The sequence below is a fragment of the Oncorhynchus masou genome, chromosome 29 (genome assembly GCF_036934945.1).
Source record: "Oncorhynchus masou masou isolate Uvic2021 chromosome 29, UVic_Omas_1.1, whole genome shotgun sequence".
Taxonomy (NCBI): domain Eukaryota; kingdom Metazoa; phylum Chordata; class Actinopteri; order Salmoniformes; family Salmonidae; genus Oncorhynchus; species Oncorhynchus masou.
In genome coordinates, this window is record NC_088240.1 from 49,372,746 (window position 1) to 49,396,948 (window position 24,203).

A 24,203-nucleotide genomic window follows, 5' to 3' on the forward strand; every position below is an offset into this window, starting at 1 on the left:
ATCAAATTTACTAGTTCCAAAAACATCAAGTGATTTTGCATAGCCACATCGTTTCAACAGAAATACTCATCATAAATGCAGATGATAATATAAGTTATAGACATGGAATTATAGATATACCTCTCCTTAATTCAACCGCTGTGTCAGGTTTCAAAAAAGGTTTACGGAAAAAGCAACCCATGCAATAATTTGAGACGGCGCTCAGAACAGAAGCAAAATTAGCCGCCTTGTTGGAGTCAACAGAAACCAGAAAATACATGATAAATGTTTTCTTACCTTTGATGACCTTCATCAGAATGCAGTCCTAGGAATCCCAGGTCCACAATAAATGCTTGATATGTTCGAAAATGTTCATTATTTATGTCAAATTAGCTACTTTTGTTAGCGCGTTTGGTAAACAATTCCAAAGTCACAAAGCGCGTCTACTATAATGTGACGAAGTGTCCAAAAGTCCCGTAACAGTCAGTAGAAACATGTCAAATGATGTACTGAATGAATCTTTAGAATGTTGTTTACATACAGTGGGGTGAACAAGTATTTTATACACTGCCGATTTTGCAGGTTTTCCTACTTACAAAGCATGTAGAGGTCTGTAATAGTTATCATAGGTACACTTCAACTGTGAGAGACGGAATCTAAAACAAAAATGCAGAAAATCACATTGTATGATTTTTAAGTAATTAATTAGCATTTTATTGCATTACATAAGTATTTGATCACCTACCAACCAGTAAGAATTCCAGCTCTCACAGACCTTAATTTTTCTTTAAGAAGCCCTCCTGTTCTCCACTCATTACCTGTATTAACTGCACCTGTTTGAACTCGTTACCTGTACAAAAGACACCTGTCCACACACTCAATCAAACTGACTCCAACGTCTCCACAATGGCCAAGACCAGGGAGCTGTGTAAGCACATCAGGGATAGAATTGTAGACCTGCACAAGGCTGGGATGGGCTACAGGACAATAGGCAAGCAGCTTGGTGAGAAGGCAACAACTGTTGGCACAATTAATAGAAAATGGAAGAAGTTCGAGATGACGGTCAATCACCCTCGGTCTGGGGCTCCATGGAAAATCTCACCTTGTGGGGCATCAATGATCATGAGGAAGGGGAGGGATCAGCCCAGAACTACACGGCAGGACCTGGTCAATGACCTGAAGAGAGCTGGGACCACAGTCTGAAAGAGAACCATTAGTAACACACTACGCCGTCATGGATTAAAATCCTGCAGCGCACGCAAGGTTCCCCTGCTCAAGCCAGCGCATGTCCAGGCCCTTCTGAAGTTTGCCAATGACCATCTGGATGATCCAGAGGAGGAATGGTCATGTGGTCTGATGAGACAAAAATAGAGCCTTTTGGTGTAAACTCCACTTGCCGTGTTTGGAAGAAGAAGGATGAGTACAACCCCAAGAACACCATCCCAACAGTGAAACATGGAGGTGGAAACATAATTCTTTGGGGATGCTTTTCTGCAAAGGGGACAGGACGACTGCACCGTATTGAGGGGAGGATGGATGGGGCCATCGCAAGATCTTGGCCAACAACCTCCTTCCCTCACTAAGAGCAATGAAGATGGGTCGTGGCTGGGTCTTTCAGCATGACAACAACCCGAAACACACAGCCAGGTCAACTAAGGAGTGGATCCCCAAGAAGCATCTCAAGGTCCTGGAGTCTAGCCAGTCGCCAGACTTGAACCCAATAGAAAATCTTTGGAGTGAGCTGAAAGTCCGTATTGCCCAGCAACAGCCCCGAAACCTGAAGGATCTGGAGAAGGTCTGTTTGGAGGAGTGGGACAAAATCCCTGCTGCAGTGTGTGTAAACCTGGTCAAGAACTATAGGAAACGTATGATCTCTATAATTGCAAACAAAGGTTTCTGTACCAAATATTGAGTTCTGCTTTTCTGATGTATCAAATACTTATGTCATGCAATAAAATGCAAATTAATTACTTAAAAAATCATACAACCTGATTTTCTGGATTTTTGTTTTAGATTCCGTCTCTCACAGTTGAAGTGTACCTATGATAAAAATGTACAGACCTCTACATGCTTTGTAAGTAGGAAAACCTGCAAAATTGGCAGTGTACACAAATACTTGTGCTCCCCACTGTATATCTTGAATAACATTCCAACCAGAGAATTAGAATGACTTCAGATGACCGGTGGAATGCAGGTCCTTCCCCTGTGAACGCACATAGTGAAAGCACAGTCAACTCGTGGCAGTGGAGACTATTTCCTGTCTCATTTGACCCCCCTTCACATTAGAGTCATCAGACAAAGTTCTATTGACTGTTGCCATCTAGTGGAAGGCGTAGGAAGTGAAAACCCATCCATATCTCGCTGTAATTTCAATGAGAGCTTGTTTGAAAATCTGCCACCCCCAGAAAAAAATACAAAGAGGAAGAGGAATTTCTCAGGTTTTTTCCTGCAATATGAGTTCTGTTATACTCACAGGCATAATTTAAACAGTTTTTAGAAACTTCAGAGTGTTTTCTATCCATTATACTAATAATAATATGCATATATTAGCAACTGAGACTGAGGAGCTGGCCGTTTACAATGGGCACCTTTTCATCCAAGCTACTCAATACTGCCCCTGCAGCCATAAAAAGTAAAACACACAATTAAAGATACACTTCTCCTTAATGCAACCTCTGTGTCAGATTTCAAAAAGGTTTTACGGTGAAAGCACACCTTGCGATTATGTTTGGTCATCGCCAAGTCACAGAAAAACATACAGCCATTTTCCAACCGAGGAGAGGTGTCACAAAACTAATAGCGTTATAAATATTCACTTACCTTCGATGATCTTCATCGGAAGGCACTCCCAGGAATCCCAGTTAAACAATAAATGTTTGTTTTGTTCGATAAAGTCCATCATTTATGTCCAAATACCTCCTTTTTGATTGCGCGTTTAGCCCAGTAATCCAAATGCTCAATGGGCGATCACTTAGTTCAGACAAAAAGTCTAAAAAGTTATATTACAGTTTGTTAAAACATGCCAAATGATGTATAGAATCAATCTTTAGGATATTTTATCATAAATATTCAATAATGTTTCAACTGGACAATTCCTTTGTCTTTAGAAATTAAAAGGAACGCAGCAAACTCTCACGGCCGCTAGCCTGACTTAGCTCATGGCATTCTCCCAGAACCCTGACTCAAACAGCTATTAACCTCTTTGGGAACGGGAGCAGTATTGGATGAATAAGGTGCCCAGAGTAAACTGCCTGCTACTCAGGCCCAAAAGCTAGAATATGCATATTATTATTATGCATATTATTGGATAGAAAACACTCTGAGGTTTCTAAAACTGTTTGAATGATGTCTGTGAGTATAACAGAACTCATATGGCAGGCACAAACCTGAGAAAAAAATCCAACCAGGAATTGGGAAATCTGAGGTTTGTAGTTTTTCAAGTCATTGCCTATCCAATATACAGTGTCTATGGGGTCATATTACACTTCCTAAGGCTTCCACTAGATGTCAACAGTCTTTAGAACCTTGTTTCAGGCTTCTACTGTGAAAGGGGAGCTATTAACTGTGCTCTTGACCTCACCCACGGTTTGCCAACCAGGTAATGGCCAGATTACCCTCTTCATCAATGAGGAATAAAATATAATAATTTACATTTATTTTTATCTACTTTAGCGTTTTACTTGTTTAACTTGATCACATTGTAGTTGTACTTCCTGATAATTATATACAAGAACATAAAGAGTTATATAGGCTACTGGACAGTGCACAACAACAGGTTTTGTGCACACATACCAAACACGTGTGACCAAAACTCTAATAGGCTGCATGTTTCTCTTTCCAGGTGATCAACGTGTATTTAACTGGTTGTTAAAACAACTAAATTAAGAAGAAATATTATGTGTTTTGGTGATTTAAATTAATGTTCTCATAGTATTTCACATTAATAACCTTTTACTGCAGTGGGCTAAATCATGGTCACACAGAGTATTTATTATTATTTATCTACTTTATCTACTTTGAGAAAAAAGTATGCACCTCACACACGGTTATGGGCTTAAAAAAAAGAAGACACATGTACCATGTCAGATATAGAGTTGAAATGTTTTGCATTTTGTGTTTGCATCCCAATAGTATACTTTATATGCATTACAGAAGACTGAAATATAACAAAACAGTAAGACATTGAAACAGAGGCTCGAGCTATTATGACTCGTCTAATTGTAGGTCTATTCTTTTCTTAATCTGTGGGGTCGACTTCTCTGAAAATTAAACGAGTTCTCTCTTGGCTTGTTCTATTCTCTTTTGAGGAGTGATATGACCAGAGGGTTTGTGCTTTTGTGTGCGTGTGCGTGTGTGTGCATTTGCATGTGTGTGTAGGAGCATTCTGCTGGCTAAACTCAAAAGGCTGTATGGATGTAGATTTGTAGTTGTGTTAAAGAGGTATGTTTACAATCTTTCACAAACTCACTCTCTCTGTTTTTCATTATGCACAACCACCACCTCTCCTGTAATTTGATATTTTGAATGCAATTGATTGTATGGTGTCATGGATGATGATGATGAATGTGATGATAGGGATAGGCATTAACACTCCTCTTGCTGCAGGTGAGCAATGACACCACAGGAGCAGATGGACTTCAATTCCCACAATTCTGTATTTGAGGCATCTGCTTCCCTGAAGGCCCCCAGGTTCTTTACCTATTATTTTCAATGGTCTCCCTTATCTTCTTTCCTTTTGCACTGCTCATCAGTGTGGACTATATGGAGAAGGTATTGCAAAAACTGTCACTTGAACTGAGATACAGTGAAGCCAAAGATTTTGCAGAGAAATTTTGAAACGAGGCTGAACACGTTAGCACACTAATAAGCACCTGTGCATGTACATCGGACTTCCCTCCCCTTCATACAACGTGATAGCTGTGTGACAACAAATGCTGGCGAGATCAGCCTTGTGCTTCATACTCTCTTTGTTTGTGTCAGAAGTTGCACTGCTTTGTGTGGTAATGCCGTATCATTGAATCTACCTTTATCTTAAAGTGTTATCTGCTGGAAATCTATCATAAAACTTTATCATAGCAAATCTGTTGAGTTCGAAGAAGAAAAAGTAAGGGAAAAAAGCCACTGAAACCCAACCCCATCCATTGGCAAGTTCCTCTTTTCACTCTGACATCTTTCTTTCTTTCGGCTCAACTGGCATGATTGCATTGGATGGTGTTGGTGGCATAGCAGGAAAGATAGGGTCAAGCCAGCGTAACCTTGGAGAAACAAATAATAAAGATCCTTCTTCCTCATTAGCCTTGTGTAGAAGAGTGGTTGGGTGATTAATGAATGTTGGGTGAAGGGACATTTTAAAAGACTACACAATATCACTGTGTCTGTCTCAAATGGCACCCTATTCTCTCTATAGTGCAGTAGTTTTGACCAGGGTCTATAGGGCTCTGGTGAAAAGTAGTGCAGTATATATGGAATAGGATGCCATTTGGGATGTATGTAGCCCATCACTGCTGCTTTCAAGTGGCATGTCATCATAGGGGAAAGTGGTTGACCACCAAGTGCTAAGTGATGTAGCGGATAATAAATTGCGGCTGAAATGTAATATATGGTGGGCATGATTCTTTGTTCGGCGCAGCGTACACCAACTCGGCACAATTAAACTTATTCATCTCCCTGGTGTTTTTAGTTCATCAATTATATTGTGATACACTTAATGTCCATAAGGGGATGATATATGATTGGTCTAATTATTTCTTATTCACCATGCTTTCTAAAGCATATCAATTTTGTTAATACAATGTAATTAAAACACGTCAGAGCACTACAAGTTGCTGGCTATATTAATGACTATGAAAATTATTTTAATTAAATAGCCAATTATAGAAAAATCCTAACCATGAGAATTGACATTTAAATTAATTTAATTGAAATTGCTTTTCAACATTGTTTTATCAAAGCTTTATGGGGTGAATACATTACTACATCAAACATTATATGGTGCCATTGATCATGCAGAAGTCTTTTGAGGTGATTACAGTTGGACAGTACTCATTTGTTTGCAACACTAATTTTCTTGGCAAGACTGGCAACCAAGTACATGCCATGACGGTTGACAGGGTTGATTGGTTGACTTGACAAGACAAACTAGCAACAGACAAACAGGGAACATCAGAGTAAATACCAGGGACTAATGGGGAAAACAGGTGACACCTGGAGGTGGGTGGAGACAATCACAAAGACAGGTGAAACAGATTGTGGCGTGACACGTGCACTGATACATTTCAATCTCTTGTACAACTTTTCAAGGCTTGACATAAAGAAAATATACAGAGAAACCATGTTCTCTACAATTGGTAAAATCTCATGTGAAGGCTTATGAGGTATGATAGAGCTACAGGCACTAACACCACAGTACATACTGGACAGCTGCATTGGATTGAGAATAACAGTGGGTATCACACAAAACATGGTGTTTTTCTTCTTCTTCTAAGGGCACTGTGTTTTGATAAAGGGTCTGATTTATAAGGAAATGCCCATACAGCTTGCCAAGGCGGTTACATAATTTCTTCATCTCCACCCCCCTCCTCTTTTATTCTCCTCTTCAAGAAAGCTAATTAGAGTGATTTTTTTAGAAAGATATTACAAATGCAATGATTTGCAGTTAACCCATGCACAAAAATGTAATAGTGGGCATACGCCCGAGTGGCGCAGCGGTCCAAGGCACTGTATCTCAGTGCTAGAGGCGCCACTACAGACACTCTGGTTTGAATCCAGGCTGTTTCACAACCAGCTGTGATTGGGAGTCCCATGGGGCGGTACACAATTGGCCCAGCATTGTCTGGGTTTGGCCGGTGTAGGCCATCATTGTAAATAAGCATTTGTTCTTAACTGACTTGCCTAGTTAAATAGGTTAAATTTAACATCAACAAGAGCAACAAAAAACAGTATTGTGACATTTATTGTATATAATGAAATCTTAATATGGTGCATATTTAAGCAAAGGGTTAGCGACATAAAGGGCAAATAGGTTGCCTGGCTATGAATTTTAAGCAGCTATTGATTTTACACTACAAGCCCCATCTTTCCATAAATTATAGTTTTTAAAAGGCACACTGCTTATCTTAAAGCTGATCTGACACACAACTAGAATGCATTTGGTGTTAACTCAAAGTATGTTCTGCCCCTTCCTAGGCCATCATTGTAAATAAGAATTTGTTCTTAATGAACTGACTTGCCTAGTTAAATAAAGGTTTAATAAATACAACATTTAATAAACCATTTACACATGCACAATACATTTTAACAGTCTACTAATGGGTTATAAATTAAAGTTATTAAATTTGACCGTAATGTGTTACTTATTGATGATTGTGCATTGCATGTATAGATGACAATCAATGCAGTTTGCTTATGAACTTATTTTATTGTTACAAAATGTAATTACATCAAAACAAATACAAATACAGTACAAGAATGTTTTTTGGTTTCCTGTTGGTGGGATACATTCATTAGACAATATGTTGCTTGGCTATTTTGTAAAGTAATGGAAAGAAAGCTTGGATATCAAGTTGGCTGTACATTAATACCAACATTCTTCTGATGATTGAATTATAAATACATACAGTGTGTGTAAATAATTAACACTAGAGATGTGTTATTATATATTGTCTAACTTTTAAAGATACAGCTCTGCATCTCCATCCTACTTTTATCTTAGTCTTATCCCATTCGTCACAATAGACTTATGTTGACGTATGTGACACCCGATTCCCATCATGCATTACTAACTTCCAAAAGCTCCTCTTTAAGAGGTGTTAAGTTTAGGGAAGTGAATGTATGGGAAGCAATCAGTTTTATCAGTCAATTTCACACTTCACCTGTCACAGAGTACTCATTTATGACAACCGTCTTTAGATCCAATAAGTACCTACCCAGTACACAACAATGTCCTCCTGCTTGCTATTTTCCATTTTCCCTACACCCAAAGCTATAAATTCCTACCACCAGCAGGTGAAAAGACTTTGCCATTCAAGACATGATCTCTGCCGAGTAGCCACCACTCATAGGACCGCTATACGCCCTTGTCAGGCTGCTTTTGCATCTCTGGCATTTACCCTCCAATCAGAAAACACCTACAAGCCCAAGGAAAGCCATCTAGCCATGAGTTAATATTAATTATACGGCGGGTGGGTCTAATCCTGAATGCTGATTGGTTAAAACCACATTCCAGCCGGTGTTTATTCTATAAGTTACCACTAGCTAAATCTATGACATTAAAATGCCTATTTACTCACTTCCATCTGACTGCGCAATCCACTTTCTCATCAACATAGCCCGGCACCTTATATACTTGATGTCCACTATAAAAAGCCTCTAGACATTATCCCACATTTCTTTTAGACTAACATATAGCTGAGATTTGTATAAACATTGCTGCCTGTCTCTCCGACATTTGCAACATTGTTTCAATATTCAAATTCGATCTCCTGCCGTCCCATAGTAATGAACGTGTCGGGAGTCTGACAGACAGGCAGGGAGCGTTTCTCAGGCAGTCTAAATCATGAATCAGCTGGCATCATTTTTATGTATATATACAATTGAAAAAAGGTCAAACAAAACTAAGTCTTTCCAGCTTCCGTTTGAAAAGATTGTGTTAGACGTGTGGTTGGCTAGCTCCTCTGAACAAGTGCCCTGACGAGAGAGCACATGTTCTATACCAGGCGAAATCTCGCCTCATCAGCTCATTGTTATGGATGCATCCAAATAAATGTCACTAGAAAACAGCTTAAACAAATGCAAATGCTGCTATTGTTGTTATTCTAGCTGCTCTGTTTGACGTGACTGTAAGTTAGCCGTAGTTGGCTAGCTACCAAGCAAGGGTAGCCAGTATGGCAATGGAACATTTAGAATGAATGACTGGGTCGCTCTCGTCCATGGATACAGAACAATAAGACTGAATGACTGGGTCGCGTCCATGGATACAGAACAATAAGACTGAATGACTGGGTCGCGTCTATGGATACAGAACAATAAGACTGAATCATTATTTGAATATGTTGGTAACCCACTACACCTCCGGTGTTTGGAGGATATATATTGGCACGGTTTGCCAACACCCATGCCAATATATCCTCCAAACACCGCTTCTCTGGCATTATCACTTAAAGACAATAGCAAGGAATTTGTCTAATTTTAAATTTGGGGACTGCAAGCTTTTTTGTTGTTGTTTCTATAAATACCTTACATTTGTTGTGGTTTTGTCATGTGTAAATGTGGGCTATTCTTTTGGTGCTGAAATCCGCCCACACTAGTCGCCTCTCAACTCCATTGTAAATCGTGGAGGCAATGGCTAGCCCAGGCATTGTATTCACCACTCCATGTGGATGTGATAGTCATGGAGGAATGTAACGTCACATTCACTTATACCAGATGAGACTTTGCCTATCTGTTCTTTCTTGCACAGTATTTACTTCATTTCAATGTAACATAATTGTTTCAAACAGGGCCAGAAGTGAGACACGAAAACGGTGCCAAGTTTGGGCCGCATTCAATGACAGAACACTGTATATAATATAATGGGTGCCAAGACCTGAGGTCGACAGTGGGGCGATTGCTACCTTCCATTCTGTCGAGACGTTTTTACATCGCCACAAACTGCACTGGGGCAGGGAATAAGGGCTGTTTCAGGGACTTATTTCTGAAGACCATTCGTCACAGTAAGTTTTGATATTATTAAATGAGTTACACTTGTTTTCTCTACTTTTGAGTAGATTCAAATGTAACTCAATGTTCTTTATTTGTGTATAGTAGCCATTCAGAAGAAACCTGCAACCTGGGATGCCACAGATGAGGGGGTCCAGATTCATGTCACCCGTTACCCGAAAGGGACCTCCGATTGTGAAGGCGGGAGGCGACTGCGCACAAGGAAGAGGGATCTGATGCAGTGAGGGTCAACTTCAAGTCTCGGACCACCTGTCTCAAAGCCACACCCTTCTTATGTCACCTCACTGCACTACTAATGTATATACTTTCATATAACTATGCTGTATGGTGTGTACCTTATTCCACTCACAATGTACATGGGCAAACAATGTCCATACTATTATCCCAGAAGTTTTTATTTGTATTTTTTATCTGCATGCCTCATACTTGATTTAGTCATTTTCTTAGTGTAATGTAAATGCAATGCCAGTTATTTGACTGCTTTTCTATGTTACTTATTTGATTTACTATGTAACCATTGCACTGTGTGAGAAGCCTGCAAATACATGACAATAAAATTCGATTTGACTGGATTTGGATTGGTCATCACCAGTGGATCCAGGTGACCAGGACTGGCCCTCATTATCTGATATATACTGCACACACACAATCATTTACAGTACTTTTCCACAAACATTTTTCAAATGGCATCCAATGTATCTTAAATAATACAAATCTATAAATAAATAAAAGGTGACAGGGGGTAGGCATACCCTGGCTTGATAGCGAAAAAAAAAATCGTATTTCTTCTGATTGGCAGCTGTAGTGTCACTAGACGGGAGAGGGCGGGTGGGCTTTGTTAGGAAATCCACACATGAACCGTAGAAAAGCCGCCTATCGCGGGCGACGGGTGAATGAGGACGATGGGCAAAAAAGCTGTTGCATGGCGCTTGACCATTCTGGAGGGATGCCGGTCTCCCAGATGCTCATAGCTGATGCAGAATTTAATTGACATAATTGCACTGAACTGTGATTTGTAAATATAAACCAATCTAAAAAGGTATAATATGTTTGATTGATTTCAGTTTTCAAACAAAAGTGCATTTAAAGAAGACAAGCGATAATTGCGCGAAAGTAGGGCTACTTTTATCAGTTAATATGTTTACTTAACAGTCACTTAAAAAGTGTTACAATCATTCCCAGTCTCCCTTCCTTCACTGTATTTGCACTCAATGTCCCTTGACGCATGCGATTACGTATGAGATGCAACATCTCAAAAAAATGTTTTAGATTAAAGAAAGCCATATAAAATAATGACGTGTTATATAATATGATACAATGACTTGTAATAATTTCCTAACTAAATAAAGGTTCAATAAAATGATAATCATTTTTAAATTCTGTCTGTCTTTTCTTCAAGGGTTTCCACTGTCCCTTAGCTCCTCCCTCTCTGTACCTTGTAGATTAAAGAAAGCCATATAAAATAATGACGTGTTATATAATACGATACAATGACTTGTAATAATTTCCTAACTAAATAAAGGTTCAATAAAATGATAATCATTTTTAAATTCTGTCTGTCTTTTCTTCAAGGGTTTCCACTGTCCCTTAGCTCCTCCCTCTCTGTACCTTGTGACAACCACAACTCATCAACAGAGCATATGCGGAGCCGCACTTATCTGCTCATTCTCCTCCTGTCATTCCGCCTTCTATCTTTGATCATTGTCCCACCGCGCTCAGCCCAAACCCTCACTCACCACCTATTTTCAGCATCTCTTTCTACTGCCCAACTCATCAGAGGAGCTAAACTCCCGTGGAATCTTTCATTTGGAGTTCCTCGACTGCCGCACTTTTTTCCGCAGGAGTGGTTTTTATACTTTGAACTTACTCTTCTTCCCCTAGGTGACCATGGCCGTACCGGCTGCTTTGATCCAGCCAATCCCTCTGGTCCAGACGCCTTCGATCTCCACTCCTTCCGCGACCACGTCCCCGCCGTCAACAACTTCTTCCCCGTCTCCCTCCGTGGGCCCATCCGGCCAGAACCTGTTCCGCTCGGAGCTCCTCGCCAACAGTAGCCCCGGCATCTCGACCCCGACCGGGACTCTGCCCAGCAAGCCAGTCTACTCGACCCCGTCGCCTGTTGAAAACACCCCGCAGAACAACGAGTGTAAAATGGTAGAACTGCGGGGGGCGAAGGTGGCGTCTTTCACCGTGGACGGCTGTGAACTCATCTGCCTGCCACAGGCGTTCGATCTGTTTCTGAAGCACCTGGTCGGAGGACTGCACACCGTGTACACCAAGCTGAAGAGACTGGAGATCACACCGGTGGTGTGCAATGTGGAGCAGGTCCGCATCCTGCGAGGTCTCGGGGCCATCCAGCCAGGAGTCAATCGCTGCAAACTCATCTCCAGAAAAGACTTCGAGACTTTGTACAATGACTGCACCAATGCCAGGTGAGTGGAGACATGAGAGACGCTAATTTGATGTATAGGTTTTACGCAAGCAGAAGCTTAGGCGTCAAGGTAGAAAAGCTGTAACACAGGAAGGGGGAGACATTTTCCATTTTGTGGAAGTCATATGTTTCAGGTGTCATTGAGCTGTAATGACTGAACTTTAGGTCATTTTTGTAATACTCTATTGTGCCAAATCTGACTATAGGCATATGCTGTTATGGAGTTTTAGTAGGTTAAACAGGGCAACACAGATGGACATGGCGAGGGCGCACCGCTCGAAAAAGTTGTGGCAGGTTGATGGCAATTTAATTTATTCTTATTGCAAAGAGTTGTCAGTGACTTGCTCAACCCAAACGAATGTTAAAACGCAACAGTCACATTTTAGTCATTTGAAAGTGTTACTAAATTAGGCTACTGAGGACTTTTTCATGGCCTGAAATTAAAGTGTCCCGAAACCCACAGCAAGTTGAAAACCATTGCCTGGAGGGAAAGCTCACACATGAAAAAATACGAGTTTGCTATAGAATACTACATTATAAACTGGGTGGTTCGAGCCCTGAATGCTGATTGGCTGACATACGTCATGGTATATCAGACAGCATATCACGGGTGTGACAAATGTATTTTTACTGCTCTAATTACGTTGGTAACCAGTTTCTAATAGCAATAAGGCACCTCTGGGGTTTGTGGTATATTGCCAATATACCAGGGCTAAGGGCTGTGTCCAGGCACTTCCCGTTGCCTCGTGCTAATGAACAGTCCTAAGCCATTGTATATTTGCCATATACCACACCCACCCGGGCCTTATTGCTCAAGTATACAACAGACTGCAAAAACATACAGTCAATACTACAGTAATGTCTTCAAAAACATACAGTCAATACTACAGTAATGTCTTCAAAAACATACAGTCAATACTACAGTAATGTCTTCAAAAGCACTACAGTAATTACATAGTATACTACAGTATTTTAATTTGCATAGACCCTGTCCATTACCCTCCTCGTATCCAAATTTGTGCCACCCATAACTGAGACACCTACATGCCAAGTATAGACGATATTATGTTCCCTACAGGTTATAGAAAAGAGCAGATGGTCTGAAGTATCTGTTAAGACCTCAACCCTATTTATCTACATGACCTACAGGTTATGGAAAATTTGCTCTTTGAGTATTTTGTCCAGTAGTTTTCTTTTTAAGGACAAAGCCCCCACTGTTTTGTAAAATATAACAAATCCAAAACACTACATTACTACAGTAATGTCTTCAAAAACAGTATATTAAATACTACAGTCTGCAAAAATACTACAGTACATACTACAGTATACTACAGTCCACAAAAACAGTAATTACTATAGTATATAGTCAAGTATATTACAGTCAGGTCCGCAACTCTGTGTGTGAGCATTACCACATTTCCACTCTAAATTAAGCTCACCATTAACCCTACTTTATTTTTAAATGACATTGAAATAAAAGTAGGTTATCCTATATCAGCTGTCCTAGCCATAGGGGCAATCATTTAAAATTCTTTGAACTTTAAATTAAGTAAACAACATTGTAAAACATTAGACCATAGAGAATTAAAATAATTTGATTTAAATTGATTAATATACTGTTCATCTTCAGATTAATACATACTTTTCATAGGATCATTACAAAATACACTTTCTTTTGCCAGCCATGCCAATGTGTAGCAGGATTTTATGGGTGACAGATTTAGGTAGAGATCCATTTTTGATTTAAAGCCATTTTTAGTGTGCTGTTGCTCATATGCTGTGATGTATTGCTCAATCTGATAGGATGGGTTGAATCAAGCCAAATATGCCACCTAATCTTTTGATTGATTTAATATTGATCTGCCATTGAGAAATGAGCTGGAAATGCAAATATGATGGAAAGTCTAACATGAGCAGAGATACATATTTTATGGTGGTTATGAGAGAGTCCTTGAGGCCTTAACATGAATGCGCTAAGCTGTAGGTCACTCTGGATAAGAGCATCTGCTAGATGACTAAAATGTAAAATATAAATGTAAAATGTAAAAACAACACTATCTGGGCGCAATGTTACGTTAGGCGCCAATGTTAGGCTCAATGTTACTGGTGTATTTGAGGATGATGTTGAGTGTGTAAGATAATTATTTTATTACACTTTGCTGTAAGACACACTTGCTTGCATAAACACAAATATGCGGATGGACTCGCACACATTTTATTGTCACAAACAAATAGGAATTTATGGGTGGGTTCACATAAGGTTACATTTCTGAATTTAAATATTCAATTATTTGCAGTATAATCAAGAAAAAGTATTTTGTTGTTTGCTGTGACATTTGACCATGTGTATGGGACCTGTATACTGAAGATCGTTAGGTATTTATTAGGATTGAAAATGCATTGCTTTTATCAAATGATGTTATCATCAGTGTTTTGAACTTCTTTTCAATGCTCTATTCGGATATGCTGTGTCTACATGTTGATACCAATGGATTCATATACTACTGTATTTCCACATTTTATCTCTACATCTGGCCTTAACACTAGTTTTATCCTACACTCTATTCAGATTCACACACAATCAATTAACCTTACACTTTCTTATCATGCAGCATTTACACAAACCTAACATAAACTGTGACCTCCCTTTCAGATAGAGTTCTGGAGCAGTTCTAGACCACTCTGGTTCCTATCCCCAGTGAGAGTTTCACCTCTCCGCCCTTTATTCTCTGAGTGTGTAGTTGAGTAGTTGAACTCATTGTGTTGTGAATGGGGAACGAACGAACGGACGGACGGCCAGACACACACACACACACACACACACACACACACACACACACACACACACACACACACACACACACACACACACACACACACACACACACACACACACACACACACACACACACACACACACACACACACACACACCCTGTCCCATTTGGAGAATTACATCATAGGTTTGAAACAGAGGCATCTGTCCACTGGATATAGGCCTAGTCAGGTGCTAACTTCTAAAGAAGAAGAGTAACTTGTATTAACATAACTTGGTTGACCTATTTCTGTTGTTTGGAGCTCAGTCAGGGTTGTAATTTAGAGCGATGTAGTTCATTGTAGCTTTTTAGTCCACCAAAAAAGTAGGCCCATGTAGGACAATGATACAGTTTATTCAACATTAGTGCAGTGGCCTGACGTAGTTTTGTTTTTTATCCAAAGTACTTTTCACAATGACATTATACTCTTTCATACAGTGGTGATTTTCGGTGACAATGGTGTTCAAAATAGTCCTTTACCAGTGGTGGTCCATGACGTTTAAGATGAGGGAGGATGATTCTTTTTTTATGAGCATGGCCTTATTTTTATTACAGCATATTGGATGACATTCATATTCCATTTATCCAGCTCAATGTAACATCAATAGGTTTAGGCTACTACATGATACTGTAATTTTCCCTGTACCGATCATGAAGTTGATACAACCTAGCCTATGAATGAAAGTTTACAATGTAGGTGCACAGGTCGTGAGAATTTTGAGTAATCACGGTGACAGACATTGACACATTTAATATCTCCTTGCACACTCTTGCCTGCATTTAGCTGGTCTAGGGTGTAATCATTAGTCCAACAGTTGCAAATGTTTATCCCTGTTCCGTTCCGTTTGCTTCTGTTTAAGAAACGTTTTTCAACAGAATCATAAGAAGGAATACACACCCGATCACGAGCAAACACAGTTCACTTTCATACCAGATACATATAAACAGCTTGTTGTATTTATAATTCCTTCTCGCAACTATCTACGCGCTCTCCTCCTCTCACCTTATCCCGTTGCTTGTGGACTTCAGTGCATAACACATCAGCTGTCAGTTACCAGGTGAAAAAACCTTTCCAAGCCAAACCTTCATATCATGACTGCTAACCTCTACACACATTCTACAACGTTGTCACGGCATAGTCAGCATAGCTACTAGAACTAACGCGTTAGTAAACCCACTACAATCATGCAGTACAGTGTAGTCAGTAGCAATCAGTTTAGTAGTTACACTGGCAGGCCCCGTTGGCAATAAAATAACAAAACCAAAAGATTACCTTGAATTGGAAGAGTTCAAGTGTTGGATAGCCATAGCCAGCTAGCTAATATAGCATATTTCTATGTTTGAGCTGGGTGTTTGAGTAGGCTAGACGAGCTATTTGCATTTGACACTAGCTAAGTAAGTGAAAGTGAAAAAATATATACTGCAAAATATATTGTAGCTACCTCTCTCTCTCTCTTTTGCCTCTCCTTATTTTGGAAGAGATTAATTTGTTCAGAATTGTTCAACTATTGTCTTTCTTTCTCTGTGTCAACTACTCACCACATTTGATGCAGTGCTAGCTAGCTTATAGGTGTGGCAGGTAGCCTAGTGGTTAGAGTGTTGGGACAGTAACCAAAAGGTTGCCAGATTGAATCCCCGAGCTGACAAGGTAAAAATCTGTTGTTCAAGGGCAGAACAAGGCAATTAACCCACTGTCCCTAAGCCATCGTTGTAAATAAGAATTTGTTCTTAACTGACTTGCCTAGTTAAATAAATGTAGAATAAAAAAGTATGCTTTCAGTACTAGATTCATTCTCTGATCCTTTGATTGGGCTCACAACATGTTAGACTGCTGCTGAGGCTACTGTAGACCTTCATTGCAATGGTTGTAAATACCGCAAACCACACATGTCCAAATGTGCACTTCACATTAGCATATATTAAAACTTATGCCATTAACGGTATCAACATTTCTGTTTGATGCACAGTTACAAGGATGCGTTATACCCTGGGTTGTCCTGAACAGAATGAGGCTATGTTTGTAATATTATGAAGAAAATTATCTGCGGAACATGCATTTCAATTCACTCTTGACTACATTCTATGCGTCCCAAAATGACAATCTGTTTGTCTGAAGTGCCTTTTGAAAGCCAAACACTGTAAAATCATATTTTATAACTTAGCTAGTCATGTTGGCAATAGAGTACATTTTCAAATTATGCCCACCTGACCCAGATTGTGATTTATAATGGAACATTTTTGGATTGCGTAAACAACAACCGTAATTATGTGGGCATGCAGGGCTGTGTTAAAAAAAAAAATACAAGTGTGCTTGCCTCAGTTCCTTAATGGCAAAGCTCGGAGAGCAAATTACTTAGGAACTGTGCGCAGTTTTGAGAGGTGTGTGGCCACTCGGCAACACAAGTTCGACCTCTCACTCACTGTAAACATAGTTTTTTCTTATCTTGCACCTACACCTATTTATTATGTTACTGAATGTATCTAAAATATTTTCAGATTTAGTTATTGACAAATGCTGTGAAAAGTACAGCAAATGTAAAATGCACATAAAATCAACAGTGTAATGTTTGGATTCAGTCGCTTTAGGTGAACTGTTGTGTCCTCATTTTTAGTCTGATAATTTCCCCATAATCTACGAAGTATTGTCTTTCAGTTACAACCATTGTCATGCATATGCTTTTTATAGTTCTTCCGTTAGAATCATTTACATTTTTCCCTATCCCATATAATCCAATTTCCACAAGTGTTAAGGGGTTTTAAAACAACAGATTCAATTCAGCCACTGGGTAAATAGCGACACGGCATCCCTTCTGGGCCCATGCAATGTTACATCTGATGTCTGACCAATATGTGGCCTTGGGTGTAAATCTTGCCACTATATGTATTATGCTCACTTTAGATTACAACTTTTTGAGTACGTTAGAATATGTTTTGGGTATGTAACTTGGTGTATTGTTGGTGGCACTTTATTTGACAGTTCACTTTTTCTACATTAACTCAAGTAATATGGTCATGTTGATACATTATTGGTGAGCTTGCTTTCATTGCTGTGTGATATCCTATAAGTCGGATGCCTTCCGTCCCCAATGCCAACGTCTCAAGGAGCTGCATATAGGCTACTGTATCTATTTCTGTGTAGAGTGCATTGATTTATTTGCCTTTCCTTCATGTACTTTCAAGGGACTCTTGCCAGATTCAAATCCTGAGTCAGTTCTATCCCTACTCTCACCCCAGATTACCATTGACCCATCTCTTTCACAGATCCTGGATCAGTAATGATATGTTCATACTGTCACCCCTGTTCCTTCACACATAAACAAATCCTAGGTCAGTTATACTCATACTGTCATCCTAGATTACCACTGCCCCTCATTCCCCTTCACACAGACACAGATCCTAGGTCAGTAGTAATATCCCTTCTCTCACCCCTGTCCAGCACTACCACTCCTGATCACAGACACAGATTCAGTTGTAATATCTCCACCACCACCCCAGATTACCACGGCACCTTTTTCTCCTTCACACAGACACAGATCATAGGTCAGTTATAATATTCTCACTCAGTGTTTTCCATAAGCGCCAGCCATAGGCTAAATAGCCGATAACAGACTCATTTTCACACTTCATTAATTAACTAAGCTAATTTTAATCTGTTGTCTGTCCCACCTCTCGGTACCTGTGTTATTTTTGTGCGCTCCGGTTGGCAACAGTCAAAAAAAAATCCCGGTGGAGGGAGAAAATATGTGCATCCTTAAATCCTTTTTCCATTCAATTCTGTATTGTTTCTAAACAGTTTCTAAACACTTGATAGAACACAAACTTATTTTCTTAGGTTTTTGCCACAATAATCTAAATTGAAAGACTAGATTTTGTTTTTGCCACAATAAATTATATAGACTAGTTTTTCAACTAGATTACTAATCTACCGCCTTCCCTCAAAGTCCCACCCACAGTGATTGATTGACAGGTTTGAAACCCTACCAGCTCTCTGACAACAATCCCACTCAGAGGCCAAACTGTTAAAGGGTAGTTCACCCAAATTACAAAATGACACATTGTTTTCCTTTAAGTGTCCACAGCAGCAGAGCCAATAAAATACATTATTTGAAGAACAAAATCATAATGGCAATTCATATATTGCAGTAAAACTGTAAATATGACTTTAATCTCAAGAGAAGACCGGTTTAATGTTAAAAAAGGTAATCTCACTTAGAAAATAGTCCTGATAATCCAAAACAACTAACAACATACTGAATTCATACATTTCATACATTCATACAAATTACGTTCAATAATTTTTATTGCAATGTCTTTCTACTCGATACCACTACTAATTTTATCAATCTGGAAGGTAAAGTCATTAAAGTATTCAATTATTTAGTGGTGTATTCTGGATGGAGTCAAGGCATTGGAATGTATCTGAGGCCTCTAAAATAGAGCTGATTTTTTTTCAGGTGGCATGCCCCCCCGGGCCAGCCCAGAACTGCCTGACTGGCTACTTTTACTATTTAGCTGGCTACTACATATTTTTACGTAAACGACTGCCCACTGTGACCCCAGATTACCACTGCCCCTTCCGCTCATTCACACAGACACACGTCCTAGGTCAGTAGTAATATCCCCATCGTGACCCCAGATTGATTACCACTGCCCCTTTTGCTCCTCATTCACACAGACACAGATCCTAGGTCAGCTAATATTCCAGATCTCCTTCCCCTTACTGTACAGTATTAAGACACCAGGCCCACGAGAAAAGGCTTTTTTTTAGAGTCAAATGTTTCCTGTTCTGTTATGTCTGTGATGTTAGATGAATGGTGGTGAGGTTAAGGTTCAATGATATGGTAGCGTGGTATTGACAGGATAGTGTATTTTATTTCTCTGCAGATGTCACCTCTCTCTCTCTCTATTTCTTGCTATTCCTCGCACCCTCTTATTTTGGCATGTTTACACCTAAACAAACATATTTGCAAATTAATGTAATTGTTTTGTTTAGTGCTCAGTATGAGCTTGGCACTAAGGGTGCTAGCTTGTCTAATGCCTCTAACCTCTTCCTTCGCTCACTAGCTCTCTCTTGCTCGCTCTCTCTCTCACTCACTCATTCTCCTTTCTCCCTCTCTTGGCTGAGCTCTCTCTTATAATATATTTGTTTTCGACGAGGCACAGTTGTGTTTACAGGTACTCAGTGGAGATTTCTGGATCCGATTAAAATCACTCCCCAGTCTGAGTGGGTGCTAAGAAACCCGTCACCCCGGCAACCGCATCCACGAGGGAGTCGAGGCGATAATAACTTTCAAAACAGCAGAGTGACAGATGCCTGACTAGAGAAAGAGGACGAGAGAGATAGAGAATGAAAGATGTTAAAAGGTTTGTTAAGAACACAAATTCACTCAAGCACTTTCTTGAAAGTGAAAGTCCCATTGAAATCCCACTCTCGCACCGTGTTGTTCTTAAGGATAGAAAATAAATATTTATAATTTCCTTTTCTATGTATTGTCAGCACTATTGAATTTAATTAGCTGCATGCTCAAATCAACGGCTCATCTGGCAGATGGCGGCTTGGTGTTTTTTTATGCAAACAAATTGGAGTCTGCTTGAAAACCACAGTTGTTTTATGAACGTGTCTTTCATAAGTGTAGATATCTAGCACTGATATTTATATCCTTAGTGATATTTAAATCATTATCCTGATCAATTGTTCACAAATACAGAAAAGTTATATCCGTTTGCTCTTCATCTCTTAAAAAATACAAATTCATATGTGAACATTTGGAATGCTTATTCAAACAAATTTGACATTCTATCTTTTTAAAGGGAAGGTTTTGTTCATTTGATATTTGGCTAATATCATTGCTGGATTTAGGCTTATTTTCATGGCAAAGAGGCTTGCATTGTTCATTTTCCTGTTGGATGAAGAAGCTGTCCAGACTCTCAGCCTATTTGCATGCTTTCACTGGATAGTAGCACAAGTACCGTTGTGTCCAGGATGCCAGATCCTTTTAACAAATTAAGTACTACAAAAACATTATACAACATACTGCAACATACCTGTTTTAATATAAGGATTTTCCATTGTGAATTTTCCTTAAATACATTGAAGTAATTTAAGTTTTTCTATTTTAAGTTGAAATCACTTGAAAGATCTTTTTATTAATTCCATCCATCAAATATAATTATCAAACTGGATTCAACTAGTTTCATTAACAGTGATATTGCCCTGTCTGATCCACACCTGTCCGACACATTTTGTCTCGACTCTTTTTTTCCCCAAGCTCTGCCCCAAGCTCAGTTATCTCTGGCTTGTCTTTAGTCACCAGTCTCCATCACATTACTGGTACATTTAGGGAACCATGGCAGAAGTCACTGGCGATTGTTACAGATGCTAAACGCTAGTGACAGAAGTTAGAGGAGAGCAGATGAGATTTCCTGATTGGAGAACGAATGCCGGGGCCCGAACCCGTGCTCCGTCTAATATGGTCATGTAGAGAAATTGATATTCCTGCTAAATTAATTAATTTTTCATATAGCCCAAAGCTGGGGAGTTTAAAAAGAGTGCACACTTGCTGGTTTTCCCCTATTTCCTCCCTCTTAAAAAAAAATGTATTGCCTAATCATATTAATACTTTTGCCCCAAGGATGAAAAGATAATTTTACAAATGCATTTGGAACTATGTATCACTGAGTATTTATGATTAAATTATGCAAATAAGTCCAGATTGTCTAATTAGGATTGATTTGAGCAATAGATGTAGTGGAATCTGAATACAAGCATGTCCAAAGAGCAGAAAATGGAAAATGACAAGGCTGGAATCCTTAAAAAGTGTGTATCGTTGGTTGTCTTTCTTTTTTTTCTTCCCCTCCTTCCAACTCTCTCTCTCTCTCTCTCTCCAATTCAATTCACCCTGTCTCGCGCTGTCTAATTCGCCATGGCCGTATCAGGAGTTAATTTTCTCTGGCTTAATTTCTCGTCTGACTTGACAGGAAGAGGAAGCCATCAGGAATGGAATCTCAGATGGGATTCCTGCAAATTTCCTCTTGTTTTTTATTTATCTTCCCCTCTCTCTCTTCTCCTCCCACTCTTCTTTTCATTTTCGAGGAGGGGCTATCAGGGATGAATCTTCTTCTGAATAAACACTCCAATGTAATTCCTGCAGTATCAATGTTTCTCTTTTAGCCCAGCGCTGGATAGTAAGGATGCATCCCAAAGGGCACCCTATTCCCTATACTCTGTACTACTTTTGACTAGAGCCCTTTGGGACTCACATGGCTCCCTCTATAGACTAGTGCACTACTTTTGGCTAAAGTAGTTCACTATAAAGGGATTGGGTGCCATTTGGGATGCATCCTAAGGGTCTCCTAAGGGTCTCCGAAGGCAAGAGAATATCATCGGATGAAAATACCTTTTGCACTGGTTGGAATTCTGTGAAGTAATGCCATTTTGATTATGAAAATGTATGTCTGTGTTATTGTGGTAATTAGTAACCTCAGCTTGTGCATGTTGGGAAGGTGTTTTTTTCATTGTGTGCAAGTTAAATGTGAAATATTGCATGTATTATAGATCTGTATCTTACTGGACACTGATTGTCAGCAATATAATTATTATAATTAATTATAGTTAGTCATTTACAGCATTTACAGGTTTGGGTACCCGTCGCAAGACCCACTGGTTGATGCTTATTTATAAAACCCTCTTAGGCCTAACTACCCTATATCTGATATATCTACTGCAGCCATCATCCTTCACATACAACACCCAAAGCACACACATCACTGGGTCGCTGGTCTTTTTAAGTTTGCTGCAGCTAGCGACTGGAACGAGCTGCAACAAACACTCAAACTGGACAGTTTTATCTCAATCTCTTCATTCAAAGAGTCAATCATGGACACTCTTACTGACAGTTGTGGCTGTTTTGCGTGATGTATTGTTGTCTCTACCTTCTTGTCCTTTGTGCTGTTGTCTGTGCCCACTAATGTTTAGTGTTGCTACCATGTTGTCATGGTGTGTCATGCTGCCATACTGTGTTGTCATATGTTGCTGCCATGTTATGTTGTTGTCTTAGGTCTCTCTTTACAGTGCCTTGCGAAAGTATTCGGCCCCCTTGAACTTTGCGACCTTTTGCCATATTTCAGGCTTCAAACATAAGGATATAAAACTATATTTTTTGGTAAAGAATCAACAAGAAGTGGGACACAATCATGAAGTGGAACGACATTTATTGGATATTTCAAACGTTTTTAACAAATCAAAAACTGAAAAATTGGGCGTGCAAAATTATTCAGCCCCTTTACTTTCAGTGCAGCAAACTCTCTCCAGAAGTTCAGTGAGGATCTCTGAATGATCCAATGTTGACCTAAATGACTAATGATGATAAATACAATCCACCTGTGTGTAATCAAGTCTCCGTATAAATGCACCTGCACTGTGATAGTCTCAGAGGTCCGTTAAAAGCGCAGAGAACATCATGAAGAACAAGGAACACACCAGGCAGGTCCGAGATACTGTTGTGAAGAAGTTTAAAGCTGGATTTGGATACAAAAAGATTTCCCAAGCTTTAAACATCCCAAGGAGCACTGAACAAGCGATAATATTTAAATGGAAGGAGTATCAGACCACTGCAAATCTACCAAGACCTGGCCGTCCCTTTCAGCTCATACAAGGAGAAGACTGATCAGAGATGCAGCCAAGAGGCCCATGATCACTCTGGATGAACTGCAGAGATCTACAGCTGAGGTGGGAGACTCTGTCCATAGGACAAAAATCAGTCGTATATTGCACAAATCTGGCCTTTATGGAAGAGTGGCAAGAAGAAAGCCATTTCTTAAAGATATCCATAAAAAGTGTCGTTTAAAGTTTGCCACAAGCCACCTGGGAGACACACCAAACATGTGGAAGAAGGTGCTCTGGTCAGATGAAACCAAAATTTAACTTTTTGGCAACAATGCAAAACCCTATGTTCGGCGTAAAAGCAACACAGCTCATCACCCTGAACACACCATACCCACTGTCAAACATGGTGGTGGCAGCATCATGGTTTGGGCCTGCTTTTCTTCAGCAGGGACAGGGAAGATGGTTAAAATTGATGGGAAGATGGATGGAGCCAAATACAGGACCATTCTGGAAGAAAACCTGATGGAGCCTGAGACTGGGACGGAGATTTGTCTTCCAACAAGACAATGATCCAAAACATAAAGCAAAATCTACAATGGAATGGTTCAAAAATAAACATATCCAGGTGTTAGAATGGCCAAGTCAAAGTCCAGAC

The 24,203-nt window shown here is 39.6% G+C and overlaps 1 protein-coding gene across 2 annotated transcripts in view; it reads left to right on the forward strand.

Moving 5' to 3' along the window:
• The first annotated feature begins 11,342 nt into the window (after positions 1-11,342).
• LOC135519940 (dachshund homolog 1-like) overlaps positions 11,343-24,203 on the forward strand; it is a 273,557-nt gene continuing 260,696 nt past the window's right edge. For both annotated transcript variants that reach the window (XM_064945184.1, XM_064945185.1), the window contains exon 1: positions 11,343-12,128. In XM_064945184.1, the coding sequence (XP_064801256.1) occupies positions 11,584-12,128 (545 nt within the window). In that variant the 5' untranslated portion in view covers positions 11,343-11,583. The remainder of the gene's footprint in view (positions 12,129-24,203) is intronic.